This window comes from Trachinotus anak, unplaced genomic scaffold (genome assembly GCF_046630095.1).
Source record: "Trachinotus anak isolate AG129_WGS33_773 ecotype Australia unplaced genomic scaffold, CSIRO_AGI_Tana_v1 ptg000009l, whole genome shotgun sequence".
Taxonomy (NCBI): Eukaryota; Metazoa; Chordata; class Actinopteri; order Carangiformes; family Carangidae; genus Trachinotus; species Trachinotus anak.
The window spans coordinates 13,859,975-13,880,000 of NW_027273860.1; the positions used below are offsets into that span (position 1 = coordinate 13,859,975).

At 41.2% G+C, this 20,026-nt stretch overlaps 1 protein-coding gene across 2 annotated transcripts in view; it reads right to left on the reverse strand.

Annotated features, from left to right (window-relative positions):
• Positions 1 to 8,475: 8,475 nt before the first annotated feature.
• Positions 8,476 to 20,026, reverse strand: part of ctnnd2a (catenin (cadherin-associated protein), delta 2a) — a 249,987-nt gene continuing 238,436 nt past the window's right edge. For both annotated transcript variants that reach the window (XM_071485479.1, XM_071485478.1), the window contains exons 22-25: positions 17,712 to 17,838; positions 12,623 to 12,754; positions 11,964 to 12,040; positions 8,476 to 11,110 (exon numbers count right to left, since the gene is read on the reverse strand). In XM_071485479.1, coding sequence (XP_071341580.1) covers positions 10,691 to 11,110; positions 11,964 to 12,040; positions 12,623 to 12,754; positions 17,712 to 17,838 — 756 coding nt within the window. In that variant the 3' untranslated portion in view covers positions 8,476 to 10,690. The remainder of the gene's footprint in view (positions 11,111 to 11,963; positions 12,041 to 12,622; positions 12,755 to 17,711; positions 17,839 to 20,026) is intronic.

A 20,026-nucleotide genomic window follows, 5' to 3' on the forward strand; every position in this document is an offset into this window, starting at 1 on the left:
AAAATCCTCTTCAGAAGTCAGTGATCTCAACACCTGCCCATGGCTGATATGACTCTGTGTGTGTGTGTGTGTGTTGCCTGGGCCTTTGAGAGGTGCACTCTCAGTGATGGTTTATGGAGAGACAGAATGAGGACGTCACAGGTGAGTGAATTTGCTCAAGCTGACAGGTGCACACACACACACACACACACACACACACACGCACACACACACACACACACATATACACACAATATCATGCCTCAGACACATATATACTCTCGTACATTTCTCGCTCACTCTCTCTCTCTCTCTCTCTCTCACACACACACACACACACACACACACACACACACACACACACACACACACACACACACACACACACACACACTATCATGCCTCCGACACATATATACTCTCATACATTTCTCGCTCACTCTCTCTCTCACACACACACACACACACACTGATGCAGCTCTGTGGGAGCCACTGCAGCAGCACTACCACACATGAATAACCAAGGTTTCTGCTCTGCTCTGCAGCATTGACTATTCAATACCTGACATGGTGCCTTATGGTTTGTGTGCATGTGACAGAGAACCATTCATATGTAACTTAGTTGCTTAGCTGTTCATGTCAATCACTGTCAAATTGAAATAGGGTGGAAGGTGAGGATAGGAAACAGAGAGTAAGCAGTGCAACAAGCAGCATGATAAGAAAGAGTGAGATGCTTTATTGATCATCACAGGTTCACTCCTTTTGCTCTTGTTCTCCTCCACCAGAAGGCTCAGGTCAAAGTTCAACCGGGAAACAATAAGTTTGAAGCTTACTTTTTTTCAAGATAACCATCATTTTAACGGCACAACAGACACATTGAAGTGCTAAATTCTCAGTCATCTCTGTATGTTTTTATAATTGATCAATTCTATTCAGCATGAGGAAAGTTGTCATGGTTGTGCTGTGTTCTGCATATTGGATCAAATTCAGGGATTGCAATGTTTATATGAGAGAGTTCAGAAAGTAGTCAGACCCCTTTTTTCACATTTTGTTATGTTGCAGTCTTATGCTAAAATTGTTAAAATTATTTTTTTCCCTTATCAGTCAAAACTCAATACATCAAAATGACAAAGCAAAAACCAAATTTTAGACATTTTTGCAAATTTATTAAAAAGGACAAACTGAACATCACCTTCACATAAGTATTCAGACCCTTAACCCAGTACTTAGTTGAAGCACAGCGATTACAGCCTCGAGTCTTCTTGACGCGATAAGCTTTGCACGCCTGGATTTGGGGATTTTCTGCCATTCTTCTCTGCAGATCCTCTCAAGCTCTGTCAGGTTGGATGGAGACTGTCAATCGACAGCCATTTTCAGGTCTCTCGGGACCACCGCCACAGCATGATGCCGCCATCACCGTGCTTCACTGTTGGATTGGTATTGGGCAGGTGATGAGTGCTACCTGGTTTCCTCCAGATTTGACACTTAGGAATTGAGCCCAAATAGTCCAATCTTGGTTTCATCAGACCAGAGAATCTTGTTTCACACAGTCTGAGTCTTAAGGTGCTTTCTTGCAAACTCCTAGCAGGTTTCATGTGTCTTTCACTGAAGAGATTTTTCCATCCGGCCTCTCCACACAGGATATCTGGAGCTCAGCCAGATCAAGAATCAGGTTCTTGGTCACCTTTCTCCTATGGCCCTTCCCCTGTGATTGCTCAGTTTGCTCAGGCAGCCAGTTCTATGAAGAGTCTTGGTTCTTCCAAATTTCCTCCATTTAATAATTATGGAGCCACTGTGGTCTTGAGAACCTTCAATGCAGTAGAAATGAGTTTTGCAGCATTCCCCAGATCTCTGCCTCAACTCTGCAGGCAGTCCCTTCCACCTTGTGGCTTTGTTTTTGCTCTGATACGCTTTGTCAGCTGTGAGACCTTATATAGACAGGTGCCTTTCCAAATCATGTCCAATCAACTGCATTTACAACTCCAATCAAGGTGGAGAAACATCCCAAAGATGATGAAGAGAAATGGGAGGCACCAATTTTGGTGAAAAAGTAAAAGTGAAGGGGTTGGAATGCACTGTATATATACAGTATACAAGGTATATAGCATGTTAGCAGGCTGGCGGTAGCATTCAGATAAAAGCCTCAGTACAACCTCATAGAGCACCTAGCATTGATGTAGACGCTTGTTCAACTCAGAACAGGTCATCTTTGTCACTCCTATTAGACTGATCCTTAATGAACCATAGCTGGCAGGTTTGCAAGCTTTAGCACAATTTCAGTGTTTGATGTACAGTGTTTTTCTGGCTCTTACAGGCAGCCATTGGTTTACATAAATTTCTATACTGTAGGTATGAAAATCAATTAGCAGACTCATAAAATTTGCTTTAATTTGTTGTTGCTTGTTGTTTAAGCAGCAAATAACAAGTCTGAATAAATTTTTTTCAATGTCACATTAAGTGCATTCCTGGAAAGAACGGTTCAATTCAATTTTCAAAACAGTAGATTGTTTGCAAACGTATTAACTGTAATATGAGATATAAATTAGAGGAAGGATGTGCAGGACATTACCTTACCTTATATGAATCTGTCCATCAAAACATTATTTTGACTATTATATAACTGTTCTTATGGATCAAATTGAAACAAGCTGCCATGTCCTGCAGGTGGAAATGACCCACGATAACACACATGTCAAAAAGCAGTGAACATCTCGCTGTGGGGAGGCGTCCTACCATATTTTTCTCCCCTCTTGCTTAGCTAGTAGATACAGCAGAATTTATGACAGCAGGGGACATGAGAAATGAGAAGTACGTGTACTTGATTCAAATAAGTAGGGATTTGAGACGACTGCTCTAGAGTCGTGTTTGCCTGCAAAAACCTGTTTTTCTGCCTCCCCCTCCACTACACTTTATCTCTTCAATCATTTATCTCAGTCCTCCGTAATGTAGTTGCCTCCGTATTTCACATTCCATCCTCACCATACTTTTTGGTGCAGCTTCTCAGCTATGCCTCTGTGAAAAAAAAAAAAAAATCAGCACACTGTTAAATCACAAACTTCACACAAACATATATATATATATATATATATATATATATATATATATATATATATATATATATATATATATATATATATAAATGTAAAATAGGTTGTTTGTAGAAAAACAATTTATCTGTTTGTTTCCATTTTAGTTGATGCTGCAAGGGAATGTTTAGTTATGGCGGAAGGAGTTGTGACTCACAAGCTCTTCAAAAATAGAGCTAAATTGGAAAGCAAGAGCCCAAAGAATACACATGATGCTGACTTGTTGACAGTTGACCAACTGCAGTGACAAAGTTAAGAGGATTCACACACTGGAGAGACAAATTCAGGTTCTTGGTTCCAGATTCACTGTTTTTCTTAGGCAAACAGACGCCAACCTTATTTATTCTTATATGGTGATATATCTATGTTATGAGTGGGTGGTATTGCCAACAGCTTCAGACATATTGCATTGACAAGACAATAGGCACATGCTCTGAGCAGTGGTACTTCAGGGCCACCTGGGTGCTATAGCCACTCTCTATTAGAAAGTGACAAGATGGCCTGGCTGGGCACAGGCTAAATGGTTATCATGCTAATTTCAGTAGAAGAAAGAAAGTGATACAAATAAAAGCAAAACAAGAATTAAGATTAACATTTCCACTGCTGGATACAGCTGTTGGTTAGTAAAGGAATGCAGTTAGATGCTAAATCCACAATGGTTCTTCTAGACTGCTAAGTAAACAGCTGTTCACGCTAATGTTGGCTATGTAAAAGTTGCAAAAACTTACAAATAGCACCTTCAAAGCAACAATAATCAGTATTTTTATAACAATGGATGATATGTAATTCCAAAGTAGTGACAGTGCTGAAAGTAGAGTGAATGCTGGACTAACAGTGATTCGGTGGCCATCGCTTATGTTGCAGCGCTGCTGATGAATGTGTAAACAGGCTATGTTACGCTAACAAATTGGCCAGATTAACCTGAGAGATTTGAGTCTGTCAGATCATACTTTGTTTCAGATATCCCCATGTGGCCAAAATGAAAAATAAAAAACTTGGTTCAAGGGGGGTATTAAAATGAAGCAGTTTCAAACCTAAATAATTCTCTTTTCGACAATATTTCTCTGATTTTCACTCTTGATTTTCAAATATGTATTTGCCTGCTATACTCGGGTGGTGTCACTGCGTAAATGCAAATTACTGAAACTTTTTAAGTTGTAAGTTGTTCAGACCTTTAAAAACCCTCAACATATGAGCAGCCCAAATTATCTAAACTTTAGCTTGTCCCTGAACAGGGCCCTAATTTCAGCTGCCAGCTGTTGCATCCAAAGTTGACAGACTGCTCTTAGCAAATAAATAGTTCCCTTTTTTATGTCTCTTATTCATTTAACTTCATTATTTTTTCATTAACCAAAAAAAGAAATCTGACGTTTTTTGGTTTTTCAAACACATTGTTTTCAAGACCTTTCACTTCTATTAAAGCTGCTACTACTTGTATTGTAGTTACTGTTGGTATTATGCCTGTAATTTCTACATTACTGAAATCTTCTTGTTCTTCCCCATTTCTTTATTACCCTTCTCCTCCCTTTCCATCTTCCTCTCCCTTGTCCATCCTACCACCTACTGTCTCCTTGAGGCTTCAACCTTCCTTCCCCTTAACTTTTAGATGGGAGCAGTAATTTCTCAGGGTCTATTTGTGGCACACAGTTACTTTGTGGAGCCTCACTTCTGCTTAAACACAAATTGATTTCATGCTCAAATCCTCTGAGTATAAATCACAGACCCTACACCTGCTCCCCACTACATTTCTGTCTGCTTTTTCCCTTACATCTCACTTCGTGTCTTTCCTCCCCTCCCCCTCACGTCCTCTCAGCTCTCTGCTGACATGCACCTCCTTGCACGTATACACATACATACACCTTTGAACCCCAGCCTGAGGTGTGTGATGGCTGAATGGATAGGGATGCTGTGAGACTTAGAGGGAGAGACAGTTTTGAGGGAGGGAGTGAAACAGTGAAGGCCAGAGGCATCTACAGGGTGGAACAGGGCAGTTTCTAGAAAGGCTGTGCACAGGAAAATTGAGGAGCTATTTTCATGCCACATTAAGTTATACCAGCCTTCCTCTATGGGACTGTGCTCAGGCAGAGGAGGCTTGCCTCTATTGTGAAGGCTAATAATCAACGCAATGGAGTTATTACCCAACACTACATTTCACAGGCCTAACCTAGACAGCATCAAAGAAGGGGAGGGAAGAAAGGGAGAGGGACGGGGAGACATGAATTCCAATGGATTGTAACAAATGCTGCTACTTCCAGCTCAGCATAATTCATTTAATATGCTGCAAGTTCAGTTCAATGGATTTCTGGATGAATGGGATCAAAGTCATAGGGGCAACATAAAAAGGGAACAAAATGATGGGAAAAATACAAAATGGGAATCTCCATTACTGCATCCTTCATGTCTGCCCACTGTCATTAATGTGACAATAGAGACTGGTGGGTGTGGGAGCCCTTGCATTGGCTTTACATCTTTCTCTTATTATTAACACCACTCTAACCACATCCCACCGCTGTCACTCTGGGGCAACATTACTTTGAAATATTAAGCCCCCCCTGTTATGCTTAAACATGCCTGTCACTGCAACGCCATGTAACTACATTAAATACACAGCATCCGAAACTGTCATTATCAGTGGAAGTGTGAATAGGGGTGATATCCAAAACATTATTATGTAACATGTTCCCGCACGCCTGTCAGTCAAGTCCCCAGCGAACATGTTTGTGTGAACAGATGATGGTATCAGGACGTTAACAGTGTCGCTCGTCAGCCAGGGGAGACAACAGTGGTAAATTGCCAGTGTAAAAGCAATCTGAACTTATTGATAGTTTGCTTTGGGTTGTGTCCCTGATGTCTACAGACTACTCACTACAGCACTGCAAGAATATTATGGCTCTAAAAGGTGTAATTAATGAAACATGTACAGGATGTGCCCTAGGTCAGTGACATATGTTCCTGTTGCACACGATTTTCAGCAACTTTGTGAATAAAATTACTTCTCAATTTCTCCTGAAATTATGTAATGCTGAATAAACTGGAGTCAGCAATATCTAATCAGCAAAACTTTTCCATTAAGTATTTCTGGAGCAATGCAATCAATATTTTCATATTGACAGTTGATCACATGACTATGTATAATGTGAAAGTGGTGGTGGTTTCCGTCAGCTCTATGAGGTTTTTCGGTGTCCTTGGTCGTATTCTTTTGGATTTACAGCCCATGACTGTGATGTTGTGGTTCACTCTCACTACTTGCATCAGCATCGTTTTCAGTCACAGCAGGGAGCTATTTTCAGGAAAACCCACTTTACGCTGTCTGCTCAGGAGCAAACAACAAACACACACAATCGGTCACTAGCTGGTGAACAGCCAGCTAAGCGGCTAAGCAGCTAAGCAGCCAGATATTTCCTTCAGAAGTTGGTAGAGCCTGTCACAATAGAGTAGCCTACAGGGAAACAGGAGTCCCAGATGCAGGAAAACCAGGTAAGCAGGAACAGCTCAGTTGGTGACATGGATCACATTAAGGGTTACAGGCAGACAGATAAGCATGGCAGCAGGTACAGGAACAAAAACAGGTACAGGTGGCATAAACGCACATCTTCAGGATAAAAACCAATACACAAGCTGACAGGGAGCAGGTGGAAAAGGCAGGTTTAAATAGTGGCTGGGATAATGAGGAAAATGGAAACAGGTGTGTGGGTGGGTGGGAAAGGCCAGGGGTTACTGCAGGGCAAGGTTAATGTGGGAGTCAGGATTCAGGGATGGGTTGGAAAGACAGAGGGCATCTGGTGGGTGGATGGAGAATGGCAGGAGACAGAACGGCCGAAGCCAACAAAAATCGTGACAAACAGTCCAAAAACAGAGTGAAATGGAGAGGAACTGCTGGACTTGGATGAACTGCAGCTTGGATTTGGTGGTGAGAAACGATGATTTTGAATGAATCCTAATGTTGTTCCATATCTGCTGAATGTGAACATGTGAAAAGAGGCAACTGTTTGCCATAACATCTTCAAAAGTGATTATATTATCATTATTGTATTTCTACAAGTTCAATGTTGCAGTAAACTAAGAAATTAACATTAAAAATTTTCAAAAAGTAGTATCACCAAGAAAAAAAAAATGCAATGATTACAAAATGATATATAATATTATTCACTGGTCATTTTGTGGTATAAAGTGCCAAAACCTTTAAAAAATTGTTGATATAATTTATATATTGCATAAATCCAAATTAATTTTGCCAAGAACTTTGATTTATATTACTAAATATTTCATATTATTATGCGTCACTTATAATTTTACCAACTGTAATCTCACTCTCTCATGTCACCATATTGGCTGGAGCTACTCGATAAGTGTCAATAACTCATTATACATAGTGACATGTAATAACCTTGTCACCAGTTTTCATCTAACAACTTTTCATTCATTATCACATTATGTTTTAATGTCAGCTATTGGGAGCAAAATTCAGCTGCTGAACGTGAAGCCACACAGAGCATGACTAACGTTAGCAGTAGGCCTGCTTTCAGCCCACCAACAGCACAGTTAGACAATATGAAGCTACTAGAAAGCTTCTAGGATAATAACTGCTTGCTATCTGTGACAAAGCAGATCTTACCTTGTGAAAAAAATGGAGGAGGACACTGCAGTATAAGAAGTCTTTGGCAGGGGATCCAGCAAGCCCCGGCGTGTTTGCTGTTTGTGTGTTAGGTGCAAGATGATTTCGCTTTGGCTTTCTTCATAGACTCGGATCAAATAATCAAATTATTAATTAATTAATCAAATAACTTTCTCTATCAAAATTGGTTTAAATGTAATCATTGAATTGATTAGTGTTAATTCATCCCAACCTCAGTTTTTACAGCTTATTTGTTGGAGGCTTATATTGGATTGAATTACAAGCGTTCAACTTGGTGTTCATCACCATGCTCATCCTATGTACATGTGTATCCAGTATCTTCTAAAAATGTAGTGGTACCCAGTAACCATAGCTTGTTTTTACCTGATTGGTTATGTGAACAACTTCCACACCTATTATTAATATTTTATTATTTTGTTGTTTTTTACAGAATTTGTTTTTTTGGCTCAAAGACCTAAGGAGGGCCGTGGGAAGGAAAATGTTCTGACGTTATTGCTGTTAACTCTGATCTTCAAAGCTACCTGAAGTCCTTTTGAACAACAGACTCAAAGAAAAGGCACATATATGTGAATGAATCTAAAGCACATCAAAGTGTGTCGGATTAACCCACAACCCACGCCATATAACACATGATTAATTTTTCCTTTTGAGAAAAAAAAACCCACTTTATACAGTTTAGTTGTGGAGAAAACATCTGACAGCGGCTCATTCTGGAACCAACTAACACTGCATCTGTTGAAATGATCAATAGTAGTGGAGGCCATGGCGTTTGATTGCAAAGAGTCTTTTTATTTTTCCTTGTGTTCAAGTACGGTCCTCTCTCAGCACAGTCATCTAAGAAGCATGGACACACAATAACACACAACTCGCACCAGAGCCTGAGCATCCTCAGGTGGGATTTGTCTTTTGTCTCGATTGAAGGGGCAGGGAGGGTGGGTGGGGGGTGGGGGTTCAGCAGTTTCCACGTTTAGGTCAAGTGAACAAGAGTCCTGTTGTACACCACATAATCATTTTTTCTCTGCGAACATTTGTTGCATTTAGTGACAATGACATCTGCACATAAAAATTATATATATATTTATATTTATATTTATATTCATATATTTATAGATTTGTCATTCTATATCAACAATTCATTCTAGTGATTTTTACCTTGGTTTTTCATGTTGTAAAACTGGACAAACTGTCAGTAGGAATGCCTTGTTTGGACATTGATTTTATACAGGAACACACACGTACATACACGCAACAGAGGCATACGCACACTACTACACACATGCATGCATAGATACGCTCGCTCAAGTTTACATGTACACACACATTCGGTCACATACATGCACACGTACAGAAACGCGCACACACACACTCGTGTTCGCACACACACACACACACACACACACACACACAAACACACACACGTCCACACATGCTCAGCCAACACAGAGAGGCAGGTCTGTACATCTACGGGAGGGAGGTGATCCCCATGATCCCCAGCAATAAGTATGTTTTCACCTGATCAAAACACAAGAAAATAAAAGTTACAAAGAGCAGAGGAAGTCATCCAGTCATTGTCTGTAAACTTCGACAGAATGTCCCTTCAAATTCCTCTAGGACTGGTCCAAGAGGTGTCAAAGTTTGGCACAATGTCACGTCTCTCGCTTTATCTTTATCTCTACTGTACACTGGGATGTACAATATTGACGGTAACTCTTGCTGGACGGACCAGTTTTTATGCTCAACTGATGATGAGAAACCACTGAATGTTGACATGGTCAAACATATTAGATCCCCACAAGGAAAAGACAGTCCTTTCCAAAGTGCTTTAAACATACACATATTTTTCTTTAGGCAGTGAAAAAGCACTTTTCAGCCTTGAACTGCTTTTGACGTTTGAGCATGTCCACAACAAAATTAACTTGATGGAGAGAGAACGCTTCCTCTCGTGCTAGGAAAAGGGCAAAAACAAAGGTATCCACTGACGTCCATCCTGACGATGTCTGTCTTTTATGCTTCTTGTGTTTGCATTTCACTTATTTTTGTTGCTTTTTATTGTTTTAGTCAGTAATCAGTCATGGAAAAAAAAATCATATTTTCATAAGTGGCCCCATCAAAAACATGTGTAATATACACACTATATCACCTTTGAACTTTATACAGAAAATAAAAAGGCTTTTTTGAAAGTGAAAATTTAGAAAAGTACAAATAAAAAAGATGTAAAAGAATGATGACAAAAAAGAAGTCTCTTGAAGATGACATTCCTTGAAAACAAATTCAAAAGCCTCTGTAGGCAGCAAGGCCAGTGCAACAAAAAAGGGGGATAAAAGCAGTGCTACGTTTGTCACTTGGGTGAAATGGTAAACATCCACTTCTTGTCTTGTGCCTGATGTGCTTTCATCTTTCTCTGTGCTTTTATTTCCGCTGACCTCCTCAAAACCCTCATCGCATCTTTGTCTCTCTTCTCTGCCTCTCTCCATCCTTAAAAAAAGCTCAGGCCACTTCCTGTTTTATAGAGTCATCCACTTCCCATTATTTCTTGATCCCATCTCTCTCCTCCTATCTAGGCCTCTGTGCACCCTCTGCCTGGACATTTTTTCCTCTTTCTATATCCCCCTACCTACTCCTCTCTCGCACTCTCAAAAACACTTGTTCAAATCCCATCCCGCTTGCTCCTCATCCAGTCACTATTGCAACGGGGCTGACATTGAGGAAAAGTGGTCTTGAAAAAAAAAAAAAAAAGGAAAAAAAAAAAAGGAAAATGTTGGCATGCACATGCACAGTCTCTCTTAGTCACTCGACCTGACTTCCCTTCTTAACCCCCTCACACCTTATTTTAGAGAACACTAATTTCCTGCAATTGGCTACAAGATATCTTTTCAACATGCCACTTGTTGTCACCTTGTGTTCATCTGCTGCTGATCGTTTGCAAAAATAATCCCCTTCACACGCGCATTCAGAGACTCTCTCTCTCGCCCCCCCATCATCATAGTGACTAGACCCAGGAGTCGGGTGAGGCCGGATAGTGGCTGGTCTCATAGTTCAGTTCGCTGTATGGCCGAGAAGCCGAGTAGAAGTCTACATAGTTGCCAGTGGATTTCAGGCCCAGGTGCATGCGCAGGTCTTCCCGCGGGTCCCGGGGCGGTCCGGTGGAGCTTGGAGGCTGCTGGGGTTGGGCCTGAGGCTGGGCCTGCACCTGTACCTGCGGCTGCGGCTGGGATGGGGGAGGTGGAGGTCCCTGGTCCTCGTAGTACGCCTCGTCGAAGCTTCGGCTCTGGCTGTGAGGTGGAGGCTGTGGTGGCTGAGGCTGGGGGAAGGAAGGAGGGGGAGGATAGGGGTCGTAGTCTTTTAGCACAGCTGCAGACGGGCTGTCCTGCTGGGGCTGGGGGGGCACAACGCAGGGCTGGGCCGGAGCCTGGTGAGGGAGTGGTGGTGGTGGGGAATGGGAGGTAAAGGAGAGAGATGGGAGGAGGGAGTGAGGTGCAGCAACCGAGAATGTCATAGAAATGTGGGTAGTGGGGGCAAAGAGAAAAGGAGAGAGATGGAGAGGTGCAGAAAGTGAGGCAGTATGGGTAAAAAAGCTCAGATGGGAGTCAGCTGGGAGGGCACTCATGCAGTCAATTCTCTATTACATGCAGGTACTGAAGGGGTCACTTCATCTCTGACACTGTAACTCTCACAGGCTAGTTGTGTGTGTGTGTGTGTGTGTCGATGTGTGCATGGAAATGCAGTCATATATGTAGAAACCCTTTGCTTCCACATCTATTTCAGCTATTAAGTAGAATTTAAATAAAAGTGGTAAAAATAAAGTTTGTATTGATAGAATGCAAAAGAACTTACACAGTAATTATGTGTTCAGTACAGATACATTTTTAAAGTCTACTCATGCCAGTCAAAGGCTATGATGTTTTCCGCTGCCCTTCCCTCTTCACCAGCAGAGTCATTAAACAGAAGCAAATTAACTCTCAACTCTCAGCTGAGGGAATGATTTTAATTGCTGGTTGGGCGTGGTTTCAGTTCACAGTGGTTTGGCGCTGCCTGAGCTTATGTCGTCTCCGTCGCACACGCTACCAGTGCGCCCCTTATCACAGTGAGACACCTTTTGTGTGCATGTGTGTGCCTCTTCCGTCCTGTTGCTATCTCCAGCCTGTCATGACAGCATATGAGGGCACCAGTGCACTGCTAGGAGCCTGCTGTGCTGTTGTGTGACTGTGTGCACATATAGAAGCGTAAGGGTGCAGTGGATTCATAGAGCACTATCAACTCACCTGGTTTTGCTTGATATCATCACTGGCAGTCAGGTAAGAGTTTCGGAACAACGTAGATGTCCCACACGATACTTGAACTGGATGGATGAAAGATCAGAGGAAAAGAGAAAGACAACACATTTATGGGACTGAATAATAAAGATGACTAGTACCACCACTCCTGCTTATAATAATGACTTAAAATTCAGCAAAACCACGGGAAACACCACAGTTAGTCAGAAATCAGCTAATTAGAGTCCAAATCTTCCCGTAGTTTGTCTGAAAACCTGGCAATTAGTCTGTCCCTTTTGACCTCATGAGAACACAGTGAGAGAGACAGAGAGAGAGTGGAAGAACAGAAGTGAGACCAAGAGAAAGAGAAAGAAACAAACAGAGAGACGAGGAGCTAGTTAGAAAGCAGAGACAGAAAGATGCTGGAAAGAAAGACTGGCGAAGATCGAGAAAAAAAAGTCTGTGAGTAAAAGAAGAAAAATAGTTTGAGGTCCAAAAAGAGACAGATAAGAGGAGAGAGCCAGAGGAGGAATAGGGAATGAAAATAGAAGAGAAAGAAAGATAAAGAGGGGGATAAAATGGAATCATTTAATTCGTCTCCGTCTCTCCATCACACACACACACACGCGCACACACACACCCACACACACACACACACACACACACACCTGCCATGCCGTCTTTCCGGGATGTGTGCTCTCCTTTGTTGCTATGGAAACCAGCGTTGGTTGCTGTGGAATCGTAGTCCATCTTGCGTTCCTTCAGACTCATCATCTCTCTGGGGGAGGCTGGAGCGCTCGCTACACACACACACACGCACACACACACACACACACACACACACACACACACACACAATTATAAGCATGCACAGTGTGAGGGCATATGCTGTTGGGCTGCTGGGTTTATTGCTCATTATTTTGTGTGTGTGTGTCTTGGTCTTTCAAGGTGCACAGTCATTATTCATCATTTAGCTTGTCAGCATAAAGGGTCACCTTCAGCATGTTAAAGGACCTCTGGGAATTCACACGCACTTATGCATACGTCACTTTTTGGGCATGTTATTTGAATATCAAATTTCACATCTGGTACATGTTTCCCCATTTCAGACAGATATATTTCTTTTTCTTTATGTGCTTAAAGCTCATGAGAAATATACAGCTGTGAAACAGCAAACTAGATGTTAACAGGTAGAACAAAGCTTCAGCAGCACTTAGCTCAGCTCTGCTTGTGGAGCCCTAAACAACTGATCACCGGATATCATACCATCATACAAACAGGCCTTATTATTTTTGTCCTGACAAAGGAACCTTATGAATAGTGTCATGATTGGCGATATAGTCCACATCCTGTAACAGACAGAGCGCTCAGGTTGCGACATACAACAAAAATGTGTTGCATGTCATGTTGTGACAAATAGTTGTGACCAACCAGATTGGAAACCCAGAAATAGTTTCCAGCATTTTTCATCTGAGGTACCCCTACAACCCCACCATCAACACAACTGGTCATGATCCTAGTGTGCTTCTCTGAATAGAGTTGAAACTGGATGTTATTTAACACTATTAATAGCATTGTAGTGGGTATGGGTAACAACAGTTATTAGCAATGGTAGTGGCCAGGCTATAGGGATGGCCAGGTCCACTGCTTTGACACAGACTGATACACCTTAAGAACTACTGGATGGACTGGCATAACATTTATTTCAGACAGTTTTTTTTTTTAATACCTCTACCTGCCTCACTAAAGAGCACCTGTTAGATCAGCCGGAGCCATGCAGCGCTGCCTTCCTCCTTTATATTTCCATCAGATAATTGGCAAATGTTAAACGAATGCTAAAATAAGATGATGGACGTGGAAAATGGTATATATGCTGTACTCAAATCAGCAGGTGTATCATTGTCACTGAGAGCATGTGAGTATCTTGACGATAGTATTGAGGTCAAAGCAATGATGTATCTGAGCACAGCTTCAAAGAGCTGCTAACATGGCTGTAGACTTGCTTCTATATGAGACATAGAGATCTTGTGATTGTACTTTCAAGCTTGGTTTCTTTTTTCTTGTTGGTTTGGTCAAGGCTACATTTGCACTACTAAGACTGTGTAGCAGTAGCTGGATGTTTCAACCATTTATGTATTGCTTTGAGCATTTTATTCAACTTCTCTGCCCACTTGCTATCTAGTTTTCGCACACTCAGCAGCAGCAGGTTGTGTACAGGTGTCGCAGCTGACTCAGGTTGGAGGGATACTGAACTTTAGCTGGCAGTAACTACGCACTAGCCTTACTCCAATTTCTAATCCTGTATGCTTTACTGTTACAGCTGTACAGCTAATTTTACAACTGAGTTCGATGGGTGATTTCTTCTCAAACACTATGCTATTGAAAATTCAAATCTACATATTTAATGTCCTCAAACTTCAGAATTTTTCTATTTCTGTCACTGTCTCAAGCTTTGAGACCAGATGTATTATACACATATGCAAGTATGGTACATAAAATGTCCCAATCTCCCTCTCACTCTTTTCCACACACACACACACACACACACACACACACTCAGCATGTCACAATGTAATCCCCTTATACCATACTTAAAGTGCTTACTTAATGGCTCTTATCTTTCAGTTTGCTCAGCTAAACATTCCTGTAACACACATACAGCATGTATTTTTCAGTATATATAATCTATACACAAAAAGAAGAGAAAGACATTTTAAAAATAAGATGTTTGGACTCATTTAACCTAACTTTGAGAACAGTAGAGAGACGGTAGAGAGAAACACATGTCGCATCAACATGCACATGTGAAAACCACACACATACACACACACACACACACACACACACACATAGTTAATAAAGAGCAACACTCATAGTTGCATAAGCACAAGCATTTCCCAAGCTTCTGGACACAAAAGACACATAAGGCACTCCAGAAATCAGTATAAAGAAGCCTTTGTTCTCTTTGGCTGTTCTCCTATACCCTGTTAATAGCAGCAGGGCAAAATGCTTAGAAATGTGACTAGTCAAATATAAAAGGATTTTAAAGTGATTTTTGAGTGCTTTGGAATCTCACTTTATCTATCTGAATTCTATATGACCATGTTTTTTAATCCAACACTTCAGTGTTTGACAAAGAAGCATTGTAACCTCTCCTCTGTTTCCCAGCTTTTCCTGCATTTTAACCACACATCGTATGATCACTCACACACACACACAAATGGCCAGAAGAAAGGCACATACACATGATTAAAGCTATGATTAAAACTGTGGTGAATGAAATTACAAACATTTAGTAAAGCATGAGAAACAGGGAAACAGGAGCTGTTTTGACAGTCTTGATATTTAATTTTCATCATTTGACACCTCTGCAGCAGATTCCATTAAGGCGGATTCTCAAACCTGTCACCAACACCCCCAGAGACAGAGCCATCGCAACTGGTTATGGTTACCGTGGGGACCTGGCTTAAAACTGCTGGATATGAGAGCCTGGGAGACTCGTTCTATCAGTGCAAAACACAGCAGGACCCTGTGGGGGCAATGATGGATGCAAAGGTCTCACTCTCCCTCTGTAGCTCCCTCTGTCTCTCTGCCATCCTTGCAGCCTGCAACCTCCCCTGCTTCTCTCTATCTCTTTCATAGTTTTACCACTCTCTCCTCTCTCTAACTCTGTTACTCCTCCTCTGTTAGTGTGCCTGCACACCATCATTACTCCTCCTGCTTTGATCCATCTCTAAGGGGCCGGATTGCAGTCTAGAGCGTATGCAGAGAGGAGATACAGATACACGCGGGTGTGTGTATGTGTGAGTGCGTGTGCACACTGAGGCGGCCTGTAAAGAGTGAGAGATCAGAGGGAGAGGTGAGAAGAAAGTAGGATTACTGCAAAGAGGAGGAGGAGGAGAAGTATGAAACGGGTACATGAGAAGAGCCAGATGAGTGAGACGGCAAAGAGGGAGGCGTGGTGCAGGAGAGAAGATAGGTGTAATTTCCAGCCATTTCCCATTTTACCCCGACCTCCAGCACTGTACTTCCGAAATCCACAAACTTCTTTCTTCACTACGATCTCAAAATTCCTCATTTTCAATGTCATTGGCCAAAGTCAAATCCTCATCCTTCACCTCCTCTTCTCTGCATTAACCATCCCTCAATCCCTAATTCTTCTTGCCTCCTTGCTTTTTCCACTTTATCTCCCTCACACACACAAATACACAGTTTTTCTCTCCCTCTCTCACTCCCTCTGTCTCTCTCTCTTAGTAGGGTCCTTGAAGACCTCTCTAAGCCGGGAGGAAGGAAAAGTACTTTTCTGCCTCATCAGCTTGCTAAGCCTGGTGTGGAGAAATCACAGCCAAGGGCTCTTCGACTACTGATGCTAACAGCTAATGCTAATGTGCCCTTTGCAAAGCATGAAGGCCAGTGGGCTCAAGCTAAAGGCTAACGATAATCATACTTTATAGCATGAAAGCCTGGGGGTGCGAACAGTGATGCTAACAGCTATTTAGTCCCAGTGTAAAGACCGATTGACTGGCAAATGTTGATGCTATTGGCTAATGTCTAAATTATTACTCATTATAATCCATATATCTCTTGTGCCTTCTAGTTGTGACCATGTGCCACATACATGAGTACACATTCTTGTAGTTGAACCTTTGTACCTTTTGCTGGACTAAATTAATTCCCAACAAGGGGATTTGTCATAAATGTACGATGATAACAAAGATTTGTAACAAAACCATTTTTAGAATGAAATAAACCCTTTCATTTTAATGCCTGTTACAAGAAAACAATCATTTCCTCTTTTGATATTCTATCATCCTACCTTTTAAAGATTTTTTTTTTTTGCTTACAATTCTATTGTACACTTATTTGCAGAGAGTCAGAAGAGAAGATTGATACCACCATCTTTGGCTAGATACTAAATATGGAGCCAGGCAGCTAATCTCAATGTAAAGACAGCAGTTCTTTACTCAGTCATAAATCTTTCCTCATGGTCACAACACAACTTGAAATGACCAAACTTAGCTGTTTGTAGAACCACAACATGTTGTTTTTGCATTTTAGATTGTGTGACATTTAAACAAACAAAATGTAAGTATCAATTATTCAAATGTAAAGTTGTTGGTGGGCAGATTGTTTTAATTTTTGGAGAGAACCAGGTTCACCGTTTCATCCTGCCTTCAGTCTTTATGCTATACTAAGATAATCTCATGTTGGCTATAGCGTCATATTTAATGTGCAATGTGGTATTAATCTTCTTGAATGACCCTAAGCAAGAAAGTGTACTTGAAAAAAAAAAAAATCATGCCAAGTATACCCAAAAAGCTGAATGTAGAAGTTAAACTAGATCAGGACTGAACAATTAGAAGGCCTATGAAAAACCACACATCCTAATGATGAGACATTAGAATCCTAAAGCAGGCAGCTGATTGGTTGAAACGGCTTTTGGCTACTTTCTTCTAGAGTAAAAACAGCTCATCAGGTCTCATTTCTCCCTAGTTTTTGGGATTTGAAGTACGATGATAGTCCACTATGTTTCTGCCCCTTTTTAACCAACTTTTGCACATGAACTTCTCAAGACCTCAGACATCTTTCAGAGGTACAATCTTTATATTTACTCTTAATCTGAATAAACCTCTTTGGGAGGGGATTCTCATTTGACAAATATGTGAAAAGAACTGAGCTACAAGAAGGAAAACACAAACACAAACACACATATTGAAGACACAGACATACGTATTGAATGGGTTGTGTGTTCCTTACCAGAGCGGTTATTTGGGGACGTCCTGACAGGGGAGACAGAGGGAGTTCGAGAGGAGGAGTAGGGCCTCTGTCTGTCTCTCTCTATCGTTGAGGCAGAGCCCACAAAGTGATACTGGGAGTAACCATCCTAAAAAACAAACACACACAAACAAAGAATGGATTAGCTACCATTTGCAACAACTGCACAAACACAAAATTTAATATTCAGCTGGTGGAGTGAATATTACTACTGGACATACTGTATATTGTGTAGATCAAGTTTACATTTATATTAAAGTTACTTTTTGTTATCAAACAACTGTAGTCAGTAAATTTAAAACAAAACACCAATTACAAGTACGTCAGTTGGACTTAGATGACTCTGATGTAATGTAATGAAAATTGGGTTGACGTCAAAACCCATTGTTGGCTAATTGACATTGTGACGTTTAGCAAACATTCAACAGACACCGGGTTCTGGTCACCTGTCAGTATTGTATATGTCAAGATGATGTTGGCATGAGACATTTGGAAGATGTTGGATTTTGGTAACTTAAAAACACAACTTAAACCCAGCAAAATATCAACATCAGCAGTCATCAGTTCTCTACGACAAACTGACGTTAGCAATAGACATTATCCTGACACTTACTTTTGGTTACCCAATGTCACAGTGTACATTCAACCGAATATTGTCTTAAAACAAGCTACGTGTCTGCTGAGAAGTTACAAATAAGGACAAACAAAATAAGGACAATAAGGACAAACTGATGGTTGATTAATATATACACAAAATATTCCTTTAGTGTATATAATCAATGGTTACTTCACCTGATAGGAGGTTGGGATAATTGATGAAGTATGAATATGGGATTATGAGATTAGAGCTGTTCTGCACTTGTTGAAATGACTCACTGCAAAAATGAAACATTTCTATGAGAAGCTATATTTCAGTGTTAGTTTTCATGAGTATACAAACATGTGGCAAATCAAAAATTGATTCTGGACACTCAAGGACATGCACGCACAACCGTCAACAAGCCATAAATCAACGCACTTGCATCAAGCCTGAGCTAAGTGAGTATCCCACTGTCCTTGTAGAAAAAAAAAATACAACTAACAACTCCACAAGCATAATTACTGCCAAGCCAGTGACTTTGTATCTGTATTAGTTTAGCAGCAATTGGAGCAAAGCCCTTTTCATAAAATTGGATTATGAGAGTCAACAACAATCATACAGCTAGAACCAAATTCAATTTAGCATTAAGATAATTGGCTACCTCTGAAAGCATAGCACATGCAAATGATTATAGATAATGTAGACATGTTCTATCATAGCTTTGCTGTCTGGGGGCCAGAGTTAAGCGTTGGGAAACTAGTTGGACTGTAGTGACTGTGAGTACATGGGAGAGGTGAATCACTTCATTAGAGTTTGGCTTGAGTGGAGGAGAGGTGGAGACGAAGGGGAGGAGAACAACTGAGCGATGGAGGAGGCGAGGCAGAAAGAGAGGGAGGAAGGATGGGCAGGGAAGAAGCTGAGAAAGACAAAAGATGACAGAAAGTAATGAGAGCAAGGAGGAGGAGGGAGAAGGAGAGAGTAATGACAGGAGAGTGAAGATAGCAAGAGGAGGAGAGAGGTAACAAGCAGGGAAGCTACAGAATGGAGAAGTAGAGAGATAGTCAGGGAGAGGGAAGTAGGCAGGAGTGAGCGTACTCCCATGTCCTCCACTGACTCCTATTTCCTGGCGCAGCACTGAGGACTAATAGAAAGCTGGATCCTCTGACACACAGTAGTTCAAAGGTAGCTCACTCCCAGTCTCTACCATCCATACCTCTCTCTCTTTTCCTCTTCATCTATTTATCCACCATGCCTTCAGTGCTCTCACTCACCTTGTTTCACATTCTCCTTCTCCTTTTCACCTCATCACATCTCATTACAAACTATGTAACCTCCTTATGATGCGATGGACCTCTGTGCAATTGGACACGCACACTGGCATGCTGCTCAGATGAACATAGTCGCTGAATCCTGAGGGAAGGATTCTTTAAAGTGGTATGCACAGTCTACTCCGTATTAATGTGGCTCATATTTATAAATGCAGTCCAGGAATGAGCCATTATTGTCCTCAAGGGCCGCCCCCAAGCAATGTAAGGAATATTTATGATTTACAAAAATGTAAGAGATTTGAATGTATTAAAATGGCAGTCAGGGTCATAAATGCCATGCTTATGATCTCTCTACATAAAGTAATGAATTTTACACCTCAGCACTACATTTTTGAGTGTCGGGTGACGGAGTGAGTTCAGCAAGTGATGAAGTTACACCATTGGTCGGC